We start from the raw sequence: 19,441 nt of genomic DNA, 5'->3' as shown, positions 1-19,441 counted from the left end.
ACCCTTTTAACCAGTACACATGTTTGAATACCAGACAAGCGTGTGAAGCCGAATTAATGGATAGAGGGCCTCCTCCACATGAGTGCTATCTCTATCATTCCATCTGTCTGTCTATCCATCTATCCTTCAATTCCCTGTGTGGACACCTCTCTCCTAAGGCACACCCTTGAGGCGGTGCTCTCGGCGCCCCTCCCCTGCCCCCAAGGAAGGTAGGAACCAGCAGACCACAGTCGTCCTTGAGGTTGTAAGCACTTTATTCCAGTCCCTTGAACATGACAGGCTGGCTTTATTTCAGACAGAGCCCTGAACACAGCAATGACAGCGGACGGCCCAGCATGGGAGTGACATAAACGTTTAGGCATCCAGCCTTCTGGGTGCTGCAGAGTCCCGGGGACAAGCTGGAGTGCCTTCGCTTCAAGACATACAAAGGCCTTCCCAGGAAGAAAGAGACCGAGAAACACAGCCCTGCACAAAAGCACAGATCGGGCCAGAGGCAGGCCAGGATTCACAGGACGGTGTCGGTACATGCTGGGGCTTGTCCGAGCTCCCAAGACCCGGGTCTGACTCCTTCTCCAACCTGAGCAGCTGGACCCTCTCTTCCCCGCTCCCCATCCATGTGTGGACTCCAGAGGACAGAGGGGATCCGGCTCAACAAGATGTCATCACCGAGGGCAGAGCCCAGGGTGTTCTTGCCAAATATTAACCGAGTCCACCCATTTGAGGAAAACTAAAGGGAGGAATGAGATCTTCACTTGAGGAAAAAAAATGGATGCAATTCCTGGAATGCTACTGATAGAGTGTGCTGGCCCTCACCCACTCTGCATTCCGTCTGACCTCTGCTCCCTGCGTTCAAAACCAAATTTGACCACATGGACCCAGGAGAAAGTTGGCAGGCCTTGGGACAGAGTTACTGTGAGGCATTGCTACTTGGAGGGAGATGAGGGTAATGATCTGACTGAATCCGGGCCTCAAAATTCAACCCACAGAGTCGGTTCATTTGGGTCAACCATACAACTTGGGGTCCTCGTGGCCAGTTAAAATGGGTCCAAGTCACACGCAAGCAAGTGGAGGTCAGCACGGGACAAGGTATCCTTTTTTTTGTCCTGGTGTAGGTGAGAGTTCTCCTTCTATGGTCCATACTGTGCAGCCAACGAAGAGACTCCCTGGGAACGCCTCTGCCTTCTCTTGTGGCAGCCCCCTCCCCCCACTCATACATACAGCCTTGAATCTTGGGGTGTCCCTATGCCAGATGTTGCTGTAACTAACGTGTCAGTGATCAGCATCTTTCCCTTGTTGGCTCCAGTCCCCATTAGTGTACTGTAGGCCACCAGTGCGAACAGCAACTCAGTGTGTGCTGTGCTGTCCCTTCTGGAAATACAAGTCTGTACTCAAAGAACACCCCAATGCCACCCAGTTGGTTCCAACCCCTTGTCCAGGAGAGAGCGCTCCTGGTGAGGTCAATCCTTACAGGAGCACATTGCCTCGTCTTTCTCCCACTGAACTTGCCATTAGCAGTCCAACAGCAACGGCTCTTTGTGGATCTTGGAGACCAAGCCTTCTGTACCCTGAGTCCGAAGCCGCTCCAACTTCTGAAGCCCACTGGCACATTGGTGATCCTTCCTTACCAGGCCTGTGAACGGAGCCACTGGGCGATCCCAAAGACTTCCTACGTGGGGTTTCTGTCTGTTTTTGCAGAATCGGGCCTTGCTCAGGAAAACACGTCTCTCATCGAATGCTGTCAGTGAGCTGAGGGCAGACTGGGCAGACCACCAGGCTCTCCTCTCGGGACTACATTCTGCAGCGCCTGTGGGAGCGGGTGCGCCACCCTGACGTTCTCCAGCCAGCGCTGCTCGGGAAAACCATCCAAGAGGAAGGCGGGACCCTAGTGGTCGGGCTACTCATTTGCTTTTCTGGAATATCTCAAATACACCTCTGGATGGGCACATGGTTGCAAACACAGAGACGACTTTTACACAGGACACGGCCAGGCTTTCTGTCAACAGCAGTTTGGAAGAGGGTTGATTCAGTGCTCACTAAACATGCATTTGCATTGGAACAAGGCAAAATACTGAATTTGATGTGCAATACCCAATATTTTATATACAATATTTTTTTTAATCACAATCGGCAACAAGATGAGGGAAGTCTGGTTTTGGAAGATCTGTTAGTATTTGTGTTGCGTTTCCGGAGAAATACTCGATCAGCTCAACTAGTGTAAACGTGTGGGGAAAATAGCTGAGCATCTTTGTCCCTCCCTTCTATGTACCCCCAAATGTTCACAGCTTAGAAACGACAGCCTTCGGAGGAAGAGGGTGGCGGGAGCCCCCCTGAGGGGGACTTCCTCAGGTCCCTCCCCAGACTTGCCCCAGAGGGTAACGTAGAGGAACCCATCACCCCTAGGCTGTTTTCGGCCACCACCCAGAGGGGGGCTTCCGCCTCTCAAGGCAGCTTCTCCGAATGGGGTACCATCACCTCACCAGGGTGACTTGTTCCCTCCTGGACTCACCAAGTCTTGGTTTCAGAATAGACATTCGAATCGGAAGAAAGCAAACCGTAAGAACGGGAAGCATCGTCGGACAATGGACACCACAAGGCCTGGGGGCAACGTCACACGTCCATGCTCGCCAGAGGCGCTGGCACACTAGGCATGCCACGAAGCGTCCACGACAAAAGAAGCGGAAGGCGTCACACAGGCAGGCGCGGCGGACCGCGTGGGGGTGGGGGGGCACAGCGTCACCAAAAATATTGTTTGGCAAAATGGTTACAAAGTTAAAATAAAAAAGGGTTCACGAGCAGCTCCAGGATTGGCTGGGGGGTGGGGTGGGGCGGGGCGGAGGGGCGTGGATTTCAGAACTGGCCGGCACTGCTGGGGTCGCACTGCAGGAGGCGCACGATGGAAGGGTCGCTCTTGGCCCCCCGGATGAATTCTTCCAGGGAGAGCTTCCCTAGAAGACAAGAGGGCAGGTGAGCACACACAGGTACACAGGTGAGCACGCCCTTCTGCCAGCATCGCCCGCCGCCTGTCTGACCTAATGCCTCATCGATCCAGCTGACTTAGGAGCCCCAGGTGCACCTCCCCAGAACTGAACCTCATGGAAACAGACCCTGGGCTGGGATGGGGAGAGGGTGCTGGCACCCTGCCTCTGCCTCGCTGCTCCACGCAGCCTGTGGGGCCTACCCAGGACTTGTGGAATGAACGGCCCTTGGGCCTTCATCAGATGGCCGCATCCTTTGACCTCAAGCTGGCTGTTCCCACGATGTTACTAGGAAGTCTTCTGGGCTCCTGGAGGTCATGTAGGTCACTAGCCCTGGACCTGCTGGCCTTTGGTTGGCTGCCAGCATCCCTCCCCCTGCCCCTGGCAGAGGCTCACCCAGCCAACTGGGGAGGGAGGGGGGAGCTTCCACATAAGCAGTGTTGTTCTTTAAAAAGAAAACCATTTTATTGAGCTCTTACAACTCTTATCACAACCCATCTATCCATTGTGTCAAGCACCTTTGTACATTTGTTACCATCATCATTCTCAAAACATTTGCTTTCTACTTGAGCCCTTGGTATCAGCTCCTCATTTCCCCTCCCTCCCCGCCCCCTAAGCAGGTGTTAGGCTGTATCCTGGATTATCTCCATACCTGGGTAAGCAGGGCCTGAGGACAAATGTGTGAGGTGGAGTGTGGCCCTCAGCCCCTTCCCCTCCCCACAGGTTCTCCTACCCTTGAAGGGCCTGCAGGGAGGCTCTGCAGCCTCAGAGCCCCTGCCCTGGGGCTGTTTGCCTTCCCATATGAGCTGAGATGAGCCAAGTTCACTTCCAGGGGGGCTTGCCTTGGGCAAGGCAGGGGACAGCAACACTTGTCCTGCGTGCTCCATTATCGTCTCCCTCCTATGCTCAGGGAGCAGAAGTCCCCTGCACCCTGCTGCCCCGGGCCTGAAGCACCTGACTTGACTGTCCATTCTCCGCTCTGCCTGCCTTCCATCCCTTGGGAGGAGCTGCCCTTAGAAAGGATGTCTGCCGCCCTGCTCCCCACCCTGTCCAGCGTGCACCCCCCCCACCATCCAGCAGCTCACACTTGAAGTCATGCCATCCAATGCCTCTCCGTGCCTTAGCTTCATTCTACTCCCAGGCAGGGCAAACAGCTAGCGCCTTTGGCTGTTCACTGAACTGTCCACCCAAAGGCCTTAGAAGCCAGGCGGGGGAGCCCCGCTTCTAAGAGATCGGCCACTGAAAGCCCAGCAGGCTTCCCCTGACACACACGGGGTGCCATGAGTTGAGTCGGAGGCCACCCCAATTTTGAATTGAATTGCTCTTTCATGTCCCAGCCCAGGCGGAGGAGAGGGGCTGTTCCTGAGCCCCCCCCTCAGAGATAGCAGCAGATATGTGGGGCTTCAAAGCCTCCACGGCAATATCGAACCCAAGAAGACAAGGGGCTCTGCCCCAACCTTTGAAACCCTCTGACCTCTCTCCCTGCGCTGCAAATTCTCCCCAGAGCCTGGCTGTTTATCCAAAGTCACTCTTCTTGCTTGAAGGAGAGAGTCGGGGCTCTTGATGCTTTTCAGAGGGGCCTTTCCTGGGCTGTGTCCCGGCCTGTTTTCAGAAGCACATCCCTGCCTGTGCAGTGCTCAACACTGTGACAAGTGCACCAGCCCACAACAGGGAACAGGTGCACCCGGCCTATGACAGGGGAACAGGTGCACCCAACAAGGGAACAAGTGCACCCAGCCTACAACAGGGGAACCGGTGCACCCAAGGGAACAGGTGGACCCTGCCTACGACAGGAACAGGTGCACCTGACCTATGACAGGGGAACAGGTCTATCCACCCTACAACAGAACAGGTGGGCCCAATGGAAAAGGTGCATCCAACCTATGACAGGGGAACAGGCGCACCCAGCCTACGACAGGGGAACAGGTGCACCCAACAAGGGAACAGGTGCACCCATCCTGTGGCAGGAGGAGTATGCATTGGCTGCCAGGGCCCTTTTGTGGAGGAAACTGAACAAAGCAGGGAACGGGGACAGTGGCGGTCCCCCGCGCACTTTCAAAATCCCTGAAGCTGGTGCTCCCCGCGCGCACCCCGGAGCCCATGGAGACATCTGGCTCTGGGTCTGCTCTCTGGGGCTTTTCCTGGAACGAGGCAGCCAGTGGCTACACACAGCTAGCATCCACCAAGTCGGAGGGGAGGTTTCCTGAGCTGATGTCCTGCATCTTGGTGGTTGTGCCAGGACGCCTCACAACACTTTCCACTCAGGGCCACTCACTCACCATCTCCCTTTCCCCATAGCACACCCTTTTCCTGAGCAAAGCTCAGCTCTTCCTGCAGGGAGAGGAGTCAGGGAATGCTAACTCCACCAAGGCATTAGGGCCCCTCTGAACTGCAGTCCCCTGGGGGTGCGGCGCAGCATGGACAGAACAGCCACGGTACAGTTCTGCAGCACCTCTGGGCCTTCCTCTCCCACGCCACAAGCCTTATCCCATTCTGTCGAGGGTGGACAATGGCATCAAAAGGAGAGAGAAGGGTCTAGAAATAAGGCCTTTCTCTCCAGGGATCAACTCTCTAGAGGTCATCCGGCCACCCTGCTTCTTGCCCACGAGAGCCACCTCCTCCACCAAGCATCACAAGCCAGGTCCCTGTGGCCCCTATCTTGTCCTCCAGTGGCATCTCCCGGCTTGGGTTGCCTGCATCCTCTAGCAGTCCCCACCCTGCACAACACAACACCTCCGCCGCCTCTTACCATCTCTGTTGGTGTCCATCTGGCGGAAGATCTTTTCTGTCCTTTTCTCTGGGGTGGACTCGTCTTCTGGCATTTTCATGACAGAGGAAACCATCTTATAGATCGCCTGGGGACAGAAGCCACATGGTTGTCAGACAAAAATGTGACTCGGCACAAAGAAAATGCTCCCCATCCCCATGGAAAGCCAGTCCTGTCCCTGTCGAAGGATTGCTATTGTCCAGGACCTTCCCAAAGACCATCCCACGCCTGTGACTCGGGCTCTCATGTGAAGCCCAATCCCCAGCGGCCCTGGGATTTTATTAAAATGAGAGGCCGGAGAGCCTGAATTTCTAACGGGCTTCCCAGGGCTGCTGCTGCAGCTGCTGTCCTGAGGACATCACGTTAGGGAGGAAGGATGGAGATGGCGTTCCAGAGTTGAGAAGCAGACGGAAGCCTCCACTTAGGCCAGCAGTTCTCAACCTTCCTAAGGTCGCGACCCTTGCATACAGTTCCTCCCGTGGTGGTGACCTCCAACCATCAAATGATTTTCTTTGCTACTTCATCACTGTCATGTTGCTACTGTTAGGAACCGTCATGTAAATATCTGATAGGCAGGCTGTATTTTCATTGTGACAAATTGAACATAACGAAAGCATAGTGATTCATCACAAAACAGTGTCATTATATAGTGTGAAATATTGATTTCTAATGACAAAGAAATGGAATTTTGCCTTGTAGCCTGGGTAATAGTCTTCACGCTGAGTACTCAGATCTGGGCGTATGTGCAGGTGGGCAGACCCGCCTGGAGACGGATAGAGGAGCAGTGTCTTGGTTCCTAAGACCATCGGAAATATGTGTTTTCCAATGGTCTTAGCCAAACCCTGTGGGAGGGTCGTTCGACCCCCAAAGGGGTCTCGAGCCACAGGTTGAGAACCTCTGACTTAGGCCCTTCAAGGGTGGATACACCTGCCAGCGTGGATAAAGGCCTATTCATGTGAAATCTCTTAACGATTCCAAACCTGTCAGTAGCTCTAGCCTTGCACCTGAGAAGCCATGAGCATGTGCCGTGGACCATTCCGGACAGGCCAGGGGCTCATGGATTCTGAGAGTGTTTGCAGAATGCCTGCTTCGCGTACTCCCTCCCTATGCCCGTGCCTGCATCCACTGACTTTGTGTCCACCATACGTTGACCGAGTGACCACTCGACACCGAGCATGAGGACAGACCCAACCCTTGCCCTGAGGGGACTGAATCATGACAAAAGGCAGGGCCATTATTAAAATAATTGAACAAATGTATGTAAAATCATTACTGAGCCCAGTGCTACCAAGGAGGGCACGGTGCCTCAGACAATGATATAATAGGGGGAGGGGGCCTTGCGGTGCAATGGGGACAGAGTTAGCTGCTAAGGGAAAGGCTGTGCCTGAAAGCTATCGGCCTGGCCATGGGAGGAAAGCTCTGGAAATGTGCGACCAGAAAGATTTACAGCCTGGAGCCCTGGGGGGCTGGGTGGTGGTGGGGGTGGACGGGGCATGGGGGGGGGCGCCAGCCGACCTTTTCCTAGAGCCTTGCACCGGGATCCACTCGGTGACAGGCTACAACAAACCAGTTGGAAGGCAGAGTTCCTTGAAGAGTGGCGCTTGAGCAGGCCTGCGCAGAGGGCGCAGGGCTTAGAGCAGAGACAGGCGCAGGAGGTGAGTGACGGGAACTGCGGGGGGGGGGAAGGAAGGACACCCAGGCGGAGAGGGGACTGTGGCTTTCACGTAGGCAGCAACTGACTACCAAGGGCCTGTGGGCCATTTGAAAGTACCAGTGCACATCCCAAACTGCAGAGAGATGGCAGGGGGGGCATTTGCTTGTCCTAGCAGTGCCTACTGCCCATATTCCACTCGATTGCCCCATTTGCAGGTAACGTGTTTAGAGAATTAAAAAGAAGTATCACTCATCATGTATTCAGCAATTAGTTATGAAATATTTGGCATGTGATAACATTCCTTCCTATACGGAGACAGATCGACGTTCTAGACGTCTTTTTCCCTTGCTCCAATCATTCTAACCAAGGACGTGAGACACATCATATAGGAAACAAAATGTACCCCAATTTTTAAGGAAAGCTGTTTAAGTGGGTGTCATCCTGGTGGCACTGTGATGAGGTGCTCAGCTGCTGATGAGGCTACTGGTTCAAACCCACTAGGTGCTCTCCAGGAAAGAGACAAGGCCGACTGCTTCCATTCAGGTACAGGAGATGGGACAGTCTGGCTCTGTCCTGTAGAGGCCCTGTGAGACAGCATGGACTCAAAGATGCTAATCCCTCTGTCACCATTTAGGCATTGCTAAGAAGCCCTCACCCAGACTCCCCCTTGGTCCCACCGTCGTGAGTGAATCAGGGATTGCAACCGACTCCTCTGGAGTGCTGGGCCTCAGGAACCCCTTCTTATAATTCTGATGAGAAGTCAGCGGTATAATCTAGAAGGGATTCCTCTCATCTCTGCTCAACAAATAAACGAAAACACCTAGCAACCAGATAAACTGTCTGTTCGCAAAGGAGGCACTTGTGCCCCCCTGGAAGTCTGGAAGAGTTCCAGTGGCTATGCATTGGGCTGTGATCCCCAAGGTCAGCAGTTCAAAACCACCAGCAGCTCCTTGGGACAAAGACAGGGCTTTGTACTCTTAACAGTCACAATCTTGGAAACCCACAGGGGAAGTTCTACCCAGTCTTTCAGAGTCACTATGAGTCGGCATCAACTCGATGGCAATGAACTTATGCTGAAAGAGCAGATTTGGGGCAGAGAAAGGCAAAATCAATTGTCCTGGAGTCGATTCCAACTCGTGGTGTATCCGAGTGGAACTGTAGCCCATAGAGGTTTCAAGGATGAGATGTTGGATATAGACCACCAAGCCTTCTTACCAAGCCACCTCTGGGTGAACTCCAGGCTTAAACCAAAGTGCAGCCGAGCACCTTCGCCACTAGCAGCACCTAAGAACCTCCGCAGAATGTGAAGATGGGACCCCAACAACACAAGTACAATCACAACCAACATGGAAGGGGGGTGTCCTGACTGTTGCTCAGTTACGTCGGGCTGAGTCCAGCTCGCCGTGACCCCGTGAAGCAGGAGAATGGAAGCAGCTTTCTAAGTAGTTTCTTCGATTAAGCTACCGGGTGCGTTCAAACTGCCCACCTTTCGGTTAGTGGATGAGCACTGACCCTCGGGGAAACTTAGGAGACTTAGGGCAGCAGCATTTTTGCAAGCTGGGGCTCTGGACCGAATTGGGGAGGAGTGGGAAGAAGGCACCAGGTCTGAGTGCATTGTGAGGTTGGGGAGCAAGTGAAGGGGTTTAAAAAACTCAGTAACATTTCCAGGTGGTTCTTTTCTTTGACTCATTACACACACCTCTATTTGTACTGTGCATCCGTTCAGGGAGGGCTTACTGGAGTTTCACATAGCGGCTATGTCATAGCCCCAAGTCTCCGACGTGGGTGGAACTAGGGCCGTGAGCAAAGCGCTGAGGTGACGAGTCCCCGGGGTCACCAGTGGGGATAGTGGCAGAATGTTCTGCAAAACTAAATATGCACATTTAGGGAATTGTCTGTCCCTCTGCTCCCCCACCCACAAGGCATCAGCCGCCGAGAAGGACTTGTATTCAAACTTCAAAGCCTGGAACTCCACAGCAAAGGACTAGGAGGGACACCAGCCCAGATGGCAATCTGAAATAAATCATGTCTGTGACTAACTCCAGCTCTCCCCTCACCTCTCGCCCTTCCCTCTTCCCATCCCCCCTGCCCCCTCCCCCACCCCCCCAGCAATTTAATAGGATCAGACTGTGAAGAGGCCAAGCTACTTCCTTGCTTTATTTTTAGCCATGTCAGTGAAAGGCCTTGGAGGGCCATCCTGTTTTTAATTAAACTTGAAGAGTCCCATTTGGGGGTCTGGGGGGAACTAGCGAGCTAGAGGATAACCAGCAAGCCAGCTCCTGCTCTGCCCCAGGCCCACTGGAGGCAGCTCCCGATGGGTGGTCAGGGCCTGCCCCTTCCTCCTGGCTTGCCCTTTCCCTTTCGTTTTCCTTCAGGAATGGGGAGAAGTCAGGACTCAAGTCTGAATGGATAAACACCACCAGTTGTGGTATTAACAGGGGGTTCTCACAATCCTGGAAGTCAAGCTCGATCTTCTTTCTAAAGGAAACTGGGCTCCTGGTTTTCATCAGAAGATGTAGGCTCGGCCAGCAGGGAACCAGACACCCATGGCCTTCTGATGGCAGGCCAGGGGCCAAAGATATTGGGCAGCGCGGCATTGTTTCTAGATGGTAGATATCACTAAAGGAGAGAGAGGCCAGTAGACTTTTTTTGGGGGGGGTATTTAAATATAGGATATAGATGGACATACATCTGTAGGTATGTATGTGTTATATATGTATGTATTTTTATTATTTGGAGCTAGAAGAACAAGTGAAGTCAGGGAGTGTAGAGTTCCTCCAGAGATGGGAGTCTGGGAAGCATATTAAGGGGTAGGGAGTGCATGCGGAGAGAGTAAGGGCCGGGCTAGGCTGGCTTCATCCCAGGTAGTTCCAGTCTCACACTAAGTGTCACGCACGGTTTTACCTGGGAGAAACAAAAAGTTTCTGCTCCTAAAAATGGAGCTGGAAGCTCCTAAGTCATCTCATATGCTTTTCCCTTTGTGTCAGGGCTAACAGACGGGAAAACTCATCAGGACACAGAGGTAATAGGCCCGGTGACCGAATGAATGAAGACAGAGAGATGGAGGAGAGAAGGAAGATGTCTTTTGTTTGATTGACAGGATGAATGGTAGGGTTATTTACCACCCTCCTCCTAAAATTAAAAAAAAAAAAGGTTTTCTTTCTCTTTTCTTTGATGGGGAGCAAGGATGAGTTTGGCTTTGGATTTTTTTTTTTAAAGATACCAATGTAACATTCAAGTGGAAATGTTCACTAACTGTTGGAGCTGTCCATGCTCAAGATTGGAACTGAAGATAGAGACCTGGAAGCATTCCATCTCTCTAACTATAAAATGACGTCACTGAAGTTGTGAGGATACACGAGCTCATCTGTGGGTGCTGGGTTGGCAGAGCACGTCCATCTGGAACCTGTGAGCATGACCTCACTTGGAAACAGTCTTGGAAGACGTAATCAAGTCACAACAAGGTGAAACTTGACTAGGGTGTGGCCTCACACGGTGACTACCTTCCACACCATGAAGTCAATTCTGACACACAACAATCTGATACAGGGGTTTCGAGGCTGTATCTTTATGGGAACAAGCAGGCTCCTCTTTTCCCCTGGGAGTGGCTGCTGGGTTTGAAGGTCAGGAGTCCTTCTAAGAAGGGGAATTCTACACAGATAGGACCATGGAGGCAGAGTGGTGGTGCTATTTAAGTCAAGGAATGCCAAAGATGGGCAGAAATAGCAGGCCACTAGGAGAGCGTTATGGGCATGTTCTCCAGATGCAACAAGAGAAAGGAAACCTTGTTGGCACCTTGGCTTTAGATTTTCAACCTCCAGAACTGAGAGACATTCCTGTTGTTTCCAGCCACTCGGTGTGTGGTCGATTTGTGAGCACAGCCCCAGGGAGCTGAAATAGCATGACAAGCATTCAGTCCCCTGAAAGTAAGAAAACACAGAGTCTGTGCGGAGTCTAGAGAGAAGGAAGCAAACAAAGAGCAAGGCTGAGGAGCCCTGCTCGGGAATGCCCATATTTAGGGAGCGGAGAAGGAGAAGGATTCCACAAAGGAGACAGGGAAGAAGCCAGAAAGAGGTGCCTTCTGGGGTTAGAGGAGCCCTGGCGGCATAGTGGTTATGTGTTGGGATGATCACTGAAAGGTCGGCAGTTCGAAACCACCAGTTACTCCATAGGCGAAAGATGAGGCTTTCTGGTTCTGTAAAGAGTTACAGTCTCAGAAACTCAGGGGGGCACTTCTACCCTGTCCTATTGTCACTATGAGTCTTAATCGACTGGATGTCAGTGAGTGTTGGGGGGTTTAGGAACTCATTGAGGTTTGCCAGATGCCACTGGATGATAAAAGTTAACTTCAACTCTAAATGGATTTAATATTAATCCCCTAGTAAGAAAGGGATACACCCAGCACAACGAAGGAGCAAGCACTGACGTCAGTTCTTGAGAAAGTCTCTCGGGTAAGCAACTGCCTAAACAGAGTTTTCTCCAGGAAAGAAATCTAAGTTGCTTTCCAGGGTAACATCTGCGGTCCACATTCATAATGAGGAAGTAGGCAAGCGTTTGGAACCTGAATTCCCAGGGGCCAAGTCAACATGCAATGGAAACGCTTTCCTTCATGTTTTTATTTTTCAGAACCAGAAGAGCTCAGCATTTTCGGTCTCGACGGAACATATTAAAAAGTGACAGTGTCTGTGACACCAATTTAGAAAGCTCTTTGGGGAAAACATGCAAATGCCACTCAGGAAGTGGTTGTGGAAAGAAAGTGCTGCGAAGCCTCGCTGGTCCCTATTTCGATGCTCGGTGCACAAACACTCACCCGGTGGCTGCCTGGATTGGTCACAGTCTGGTGTTCTTGAGATCTGGTGGGACTGCTCTGTGAATCTGTCTGGTGCCCTTTGATGGCGTCACCCCCTCATCCCCCGCCCTCATCAAGTCACTGCACAGATCACAACAGCAACAAAAACCCTACTTCCTTGGGTCCCTCCCAACTTACGGCGCCCCATGTGCTACAAACCAGACCGGCCCGGTGCTCCTCTAGGCTGTCATCTTTACAGAAGCAGACCACCGAGCCTGCTTCTGTGGCATCGCGAGCTGGCGTCGAAGTGCCAACCTGTAGGTTAGCAGCTAATTCAAACTGCTTACACCCCCTGGGAACCTGTACTGTACTGATAGATACAGCTGTGTCGTCGCAAGGTGATTTAAAAAGCAAAACAAAAAAACAACCCACATAGTTAACTCACTGCCATTGAGCTAATGTCCACTCAGACTGACCCTATAGGACAGGGTACAACTGACCTGTGACTTTCCCAGGCTGTTTACGGGGGTAGAAAGCCTCATCTTTCTCCCAAGGATCCGCTGGTGGTTTCAAATTGCTGACCTTTGGGATCATAGCCCAACTCATAACCAGGGCTCCTTCCATAGCTAAAAGAAACAAAAAGGAGATCTCCCCAGTGGCCTGCCAGGACACTCCTGTTATGGATTGAACTATGTCCTCCCCCCGCTCCAAATGTGTGCCAATTTGGCTAGGCCTCGATCCTCAGTGTTACGTAATTATCCTCTATTGTGTGATCTGATGTAATTATCCTATGTGTTGTGAATCCTAACTCAGTGATGGTAGCGAGGCACCATTAGGGGCAGCTATGCTCAATGAGTCAGGACACAGCCGACAGGCCTAGGTTGTATCTTGAGTCAATCTGTTTTGAGATATGAAAGAGATGAACGGAGTGAGCAGCATCTGGAGGCAAGAGGAGCGATCAAAATCTAAGGTTCTTGGAGACCCTTTATCTCTACGGCCCTACAGCACAGAACTACCCAGTTTCCTCTAGAGACCAGAAACACAAACGGTTCTGAAAGGAATCACATGAGAAGGCCTTAGACGACTGTGTGTGTGTGTGTGTGTGTGTGTGTGTGTGTGTGTGTGTGTTGGGGGGGTGGTGGTGGTGGTGCTGAATCTGAAACAACTCAAAATCACAACAAAAAAGACCAGAAACACTGGTCAGAGAGAGACTGGCGGAACCCCCGAGACCATAGCCCTTGGTCACCTTTCAAGTCTGGAACAGAACTAACTTGCATGACTCAGTTTTTAGCCAAACAGTAGACAGGTCGATAAGGAGAACAATAATATGAGTGAGGCATAGACGCCCTGGGACAGTCAACCATTGAGACCAAACGGGAAGTAGTTCTCCCAGGAAACAGTTTTTAAAAAGGCTCGGAACAAAGGAGGGATGGACACCGGGACCCCAGGAAGTCACTGGAATAAGTGACGTTACCTTGAGGGCATTGCTGAAATGAAACACAATGCGTGTGTTATCGAATACAAGACTGATGGTCTCCTCTGACAGCCTTCACCTACTTCACAATGAAAGGTTAAAAAAAAAACCCCAAAACAAGATACTGATTTCTACTGGCGCTCTATAAACCTTTACCCAATTTACAATAAAAAGTTAAGAAAAAGTGAGCAGCGAAGGGACCCAGTTACCACCAAGGAAGAAGAGCCAGGAGCCGAATGTGTCGTTTGGACCTAGGGTCCCTGTACCGAGAACCTCCTAGATGCGGGGAATGGCTGATGCCAGACACCGGCGGACCTCCAGATGAGCCGACAGATCATCTGACCTTCAGACAGTGCACTGGCAGGGTATCACCTCCACCCACCGGATGAGCCCAGGGAGGGGCAGGCTCCCAGGTGTGTTCTTGATGGAGTTCACCCTATGAGAGGTCACCTAGACAAGTGTTGTCCCCTCACAGTCTGAGAAGGTACCTGGCCCAATCTTATAAGCTCTTCTGCTCCCACAACAAACGTGCCCCATCATGGCCCATCCCAGCTCTGGTCACCCCACCTGTAACCAGGATATTTTGACTTGCCACCCTGCATGTTTGAGAGTTTTCCTGTGTTGTTTTGACTTGTTTTTAAAGTGGAACGAGACAAGAACTTTCCTCCACAGCCAACAGAAAGAGAAGGATTTCCCCTGGGACCAGTCCTTTGAATGCAGACTCCTAACCCCCTAAACTGTGCGAGGATACATTTCTGTTGGTGAAAGCCACTCGTGGTACTTCTGTTAGAAGCACCCGAGCTGACTGAGACAACTCCCAACCTCCTGCCTTCAGATCGCATTCATCCACAATGTGTGGAAACCTCAGCAGGCGGTCTTATGAAGGCCGCTTGTCCTTCATCACAGGTGCCAATTAACCTTGAATCACAATGATGAGAGAAAGCTTGGTTTTAACACAATGATGATGATTTTATTCTATTTCCTAAGAGAACACTTATTAAACAGGGCATTTATTAAAACTCTGTTTGTCTTAAACAGGATTAGCAGAAGACCAGGACCCATTATCCCGATGGGGGAGGCCATTGGCATGGGGTCAAATGGTGTCCAAGGGTTTGATGGTGTGCAGAAGTTTAGAAAGGACATGAGAGGTCAAGGAGAACTCATGCACACTCATGGTCCGGGGGAAATCAAAGCATCCTCGTTATAGGTGGGGTTCCCAGAGCTGGAATGGGCCATGATCGGGCATGTTTGCTGTGGTAGAGAGAAGAGCTTATAAGATTGGTCCAGGGACCTCCTCAAGGCAGTCAGTGCCTGCCACTTGCCCAAGTGATTGCCCATACGGTGAACTCCAGCAAGAGCATACCTAGGCAAGCCCCCAAGGGAGACTCTCCCTCCCAGGGCTTATCCGGTGGGTGGAGGTAATGTCCCCTGCACTACACCGAGAACAAGGCTATTCCACATCCCTGGTCAGTACCCATAGGGAATTCAAAGGAAGCTTTGCCCACATCAGAACGACTTAACAATCTGAACAACAAGCATATCAGGAACAATCATTAATATCAAAATAAGGGTTATGCTAAATAGAAACGATTCCAGCTTTATCCTCAGAGCAGCGTCTGCTGTCAGCCTGGAAGAAGTCCCTGACTCAAATGTGGAAATGAATCTAGAGAGGTGACACCCACCTCCCCAACAGTCCCAGTGTGTGCCGGGAGCCTGTGGGCTTGGGTCAGCAGTAAAGGTTGGAGGACTTCCTGGTGCTGAGCACAGCGCTGCTGGAGAGTGAGCCTCCTTGGGTCTGAGTCCGGTGAGAATGCAGCAGCATTTGGGCTTCATAAGTGATCCATCTCTGGTCTCAGCCTGTCGCTTCCATTCCCTCAGAAGGGGAATGTCATGTTGCTCTCATACAGCCAACCAAAGACAGGCCCGTCATTCCAAGATGGATTTTTCCCAGGGGTGCTAGTTAGCTCCTTGGTCCCTGACTTAGACGGTGTTACAAGTTGCACTTGACGGTTGACTTAGATGGTTGTTTGCAGTTGGAACAGAAGAAAGGCCGGGTGATGTGCTTCCTGAGAGATCACAGCCAAGAAAAGCCTCTGGAGTCGTTCTACAAGGTAACACAGGTGTTGCAGCTGCAGGGAATTAACGCCATGTCGCCCAGCTTGGTGGAGGGGCAGGGGTCTGGGGTTCGGGCAAAATAGATTCTCCTTCCTTTTGCTACCCTGTCACTCCCAAACACAAACACCCAGTGAGGACGAAGGCTGGGGTCCGAGCAAGCTGATGATTGAACTGGACGGTGAATGAGGAGCAGGACTCCCACTCACCATGCACCCAGCTGGTCTTCCTTGATGTTGCTTCCTGTGCTTGGGCTGTGGCAGCCATAGGATGTGACTTATGGTGACCAACTGGAATCCTTTGGTATTTCCTAAAGTCGGCAAGAAAACCAACCATTGCTACAAAGAACCAACTGGAAAAACTCTAAGGGGTTCTGAAATGTAAAGCCCCTTTAGGAAGTCTGTGGAGTACTGAAATACATTGTGTTAGTGCACAGAAACTTAGGGGCTTTCCAAGGATTGAGATGGGTCCCTTTCAGGCTCTGGAGGTCAGAAGTCTTGAGTTCAGTGCCACTGTTTTAACCCTAGGTGTCCTCTCCTTGGTTCCTTCTGGAGTCTCTAGGGGTGAGATAGTTAAAGTTTATTGTGCCAGCCTGGCCAATAAACACATGCGGGATAAACACATTTAAACATAATTGAAGGGCGGAGAGATAAATGGCTGGGTGAGCCTCGTCTTTCTAGTTCTTGGGTCTCTTGCTTTGTGATGGTCGGACCAGGGTGCAGCTGTCTTAGCCAGTTCCCTGCTTTAGCTGGAAAGGCTCACTTTCTGCAAGACATCCCTGAGGAGAAGCCACATGGACCTAACCTGATGCAGCCCTGGGTACTGGAGCAGCCATGTGGAGACACTGACTCGGCTTTCTTCCTGCAGTCGGCATCACTGTGTGTGTTTTGTGAGATGGAGGAGGACTTTGTGGATTGGTGAAGGACATATGGGCTAATGTTGGACTTGTGGGCTTGGGCAACACTGGGTTGGGGTGATTTCTTGATGTGCACTTACCCTTTATAAAAAACTCTCTCTTATACATGAGTTTCTGTGGATTTGTTTCTCTAAAGGACCCAGACTAACACAAGGAGAAACCTAGTTTCTTTGCCTTTTCCAGATGCCAGAGACCACCAGCATCCCTTGGCTTGTGGTCCTCTTCATCGGTCTTCAAACCCAGCCCAGCAGGCGGAGACCTTCTCACACTGCTCTCTGGCCATTTTAGACATGGCTTGAGTTCTTGAGTCCTGGAGGCCTGTGGGTCTCGGCCAACCATTTCTGTGTTGACCCTTATCATCAAGCTATAGATTTCACTCAAGAACAGCGCCTTGATTTGTTTAGGAGCGTCCTGAGCCACGCCGGCCTCTAGCTGGCCACCTTCTAAGGCTATCGATGTAGGCACAAAGCAGGCCCTCAGCGGACATTGCCTCCTTTGAAGCAAGTGCAGGATCTGCAAGTGTACCTTCTCTTTAAGGCGAAGGCCGGCGGTGACTCTGGGCCACTGCGTTGATTCAAGCTCCTAGGACCCTACAAGATGAGAATGAGCCCAGGGGGTTCCCAGGCTCCCATCCTATGCAACCAGATCACCAGGCCATAGGGGTGGCCGGTGGGTTCAACCTTTTAAATTGTCAGGCCATAACCACCGAACAGCCAAGGCTCCTTCCCAGGCCGGCTATGGGCAAGAAAAGAGGATCCACACAAAGGCACCGAGTTACTTGTGACAATGACAGGGTCTTGAATGTGGGCTTTCAAAGAGGGAAACAAAGAAGAAAAGGAGAGAATGGGACATTCAGCAAAATCCCCCCTTTCAAATTTCCAATTCACCCAGAATAATGGCAAGCAGGGAGATTATCATATGAATGTAACAGAATACACCAATTTGTTCATCTGCAAAGTCGCAGAACTGGAATGGCACAGCCCTTAATATGAAAATGGCTCTCAATTTAATTTAATCCTGTTGGTGATTTGGAAGCCCTCTCAGGAGGCTGCACTCTTTCCTCGTCTGCGGTGATGAATATTAACGCTCAGGGCACAGAAGGACCGGAACCTCGGGAACCCTGAGCCTTCCAGTTTAAAAACCCCGAGTGGCACATCCCGGAAGGTATGTCCCGGCAATTTGACCCAGGGCCTCACTAGGGGCCTGTCAGTGAGCTGAGATGCTTTGCTGTGGAGGAGAAGCAGCAGCATTGGTCAGTGCGAATGCCTCTTCATTTGCATAAGCACCTAGTGTGCTCCATCATGAGCAGGGTGCAAGCTGGCAGGGCACACTGCCACCTTTTGCCCAGTCTCTACGATTGGTCCACTCTCCCTAGCAAACCAGGTGCCCTGATGAAGTAGTGTGCTGCTAACCGCAAGGGCAGCAGTTCGAAACCACCAGCCGATCCTCAGAAGAAAAAGGAGGCTTTCTACTCCCATGAAGAGTTAGCAACTGGATCAATGGTCCCTTGAGGGTATGGCAGGGGAGGTCAGGAGGAAATGGGCAGCTAATAACAATGCATACAAGACAGAAGACAATGCTCTAAGACGGACTGTGGGGAGGGGTTGCCAGGAGTCAGAACTGACTCCAAGGTAGTCAGTTTGGCTTCTATTGCTCCTATTTTTTACAGTAGACCTTAGAGTCTAACTACTTTCATCAGAGAAGAATTTGCTATTTTTGTTTATGAACTGCTGCTTCTGGGAGTCACTTGGTAGCCGAGACCAGCTAGCTTCCCCTCTGGGGGAATGAAAAACCACCGGATGTCCCAAGCACAAGGGAAGTCTGCCTGGCTGATCTCGGAGCGCTTCCTGATGACCAGGGCCCATTTGCATCCTGGCTCCTGCACCGCACCACCCTCAGCAGCTGTCTCTCCCTAGAAGCACATGGAAACTCAGTCCATAGGCCTGGGGCCCCAGGCCCCAGGTCTCCACCCGAGACAGGTCAGAAATGCCAGTCTCATTTTGGCCGTGTCCCTGGTTACCATCAGAAACAAATATCACTATAGCCCTTCCCTCGCTCCCACTCTACTGAGAGCCTTTTTGAGTCTAGCATACCCCCCACTTGCCCAGCACCCCACCCTTCCCCCAGCCTGCAGCCCTGTGTGGGCACCCAGACGTCTGGGGTGAGCCCTGCCTCTGAGACCAGTTCCCTAAGAAACCAAATGCCTCTCTCTCCACTCTGTTGCCAGAAGCTTCCCTGATGTTCTCTACTCACTCCCCAGGGCAGTCAACTGCTGCCAGCTCTTCCACCTGCTGCCTGCACGCTGGTCCTTCCTCTGGTTTCCCCAAAGCTGCATACGCAAGTTGCCACAACCATGACCATCACGCTTTACCAATCCACCCGGACGTTTCTGGATTTCCCACCCAAACTGGGCCAACCCTCGACCTCTTCTTCCCTGTTCAGTAATGTCCTCTGGTGGGTTACTAGGGGAAATGCAATGGGACACTTCCCATTCCATTGATGGGGCCTCGTGGGATCCTAAAGCATTTTTATCTCTGACGGGACACACATAGAATTGAGGTTCACACTCTTATTCAATAAGGCTGTATGTCAGTGCTTTGGATAATCAGCTTCTCTACAACTGGCACGGTGGCAAGCACTGAAAACGGAAAGTCACAGCTAGTCTCACGGTGACCCCATCACATGGATGGCTACCACTGGCCACTCCCTTTACAGATGCGGCTGCTGAGGCTCCCGTCAATGAACTTGGCCAAT

The 19,441-nt window shown here is 51.7% G+C and overlaps 1 protein-coding gene across 1 annotated transcript in view; it reads right to left on the bottom strand.

Moving 5' to 3' along the window:
• Positions 1-254: 254 nt before the first annotated feature.
• Positions 255-19,441, bottom strand: part of NCALD (neurocalcin delta) — a 93,379-nt gene continuing 74,192 nt past the window's right edge. Inside the window, exons 3-4 of the mRNA XM_075549426.1 lie at positions 5,725-5,830; positions 255-2,945 (exon numbers count right to left, since the gene is read on the bottom strand). Coding sequence (XP_075405541.1) covers positions 2,848-2,945; positions 5,725-5,830 — 204 coding nt within the window. The 3' untranslated portion in view covers positions 255-2,847. The remainder of the gene's footprint in view (positions 2,946-5,724; positions 5,831-19,441) is intronic.

This window comes from Tenrec ecaudatus, chromosome 5 (assembly GCF_050624435.1).
Source record: "Tenrec ecaudatus isolate mTenEca1 chromosome 5, mTenEca1.hap1, whole genome shotgun sequence".
NCBI classification, from domain to species: Eukaryota; Metazoa; Chordata; class Mammalia; order Afrosoricida; family Tenrecidae; genus Tenrec; species Tenrec ecaudatus.
This window is presented reverse-complemented; position numbering and strand designations above follow the sequence as displayed.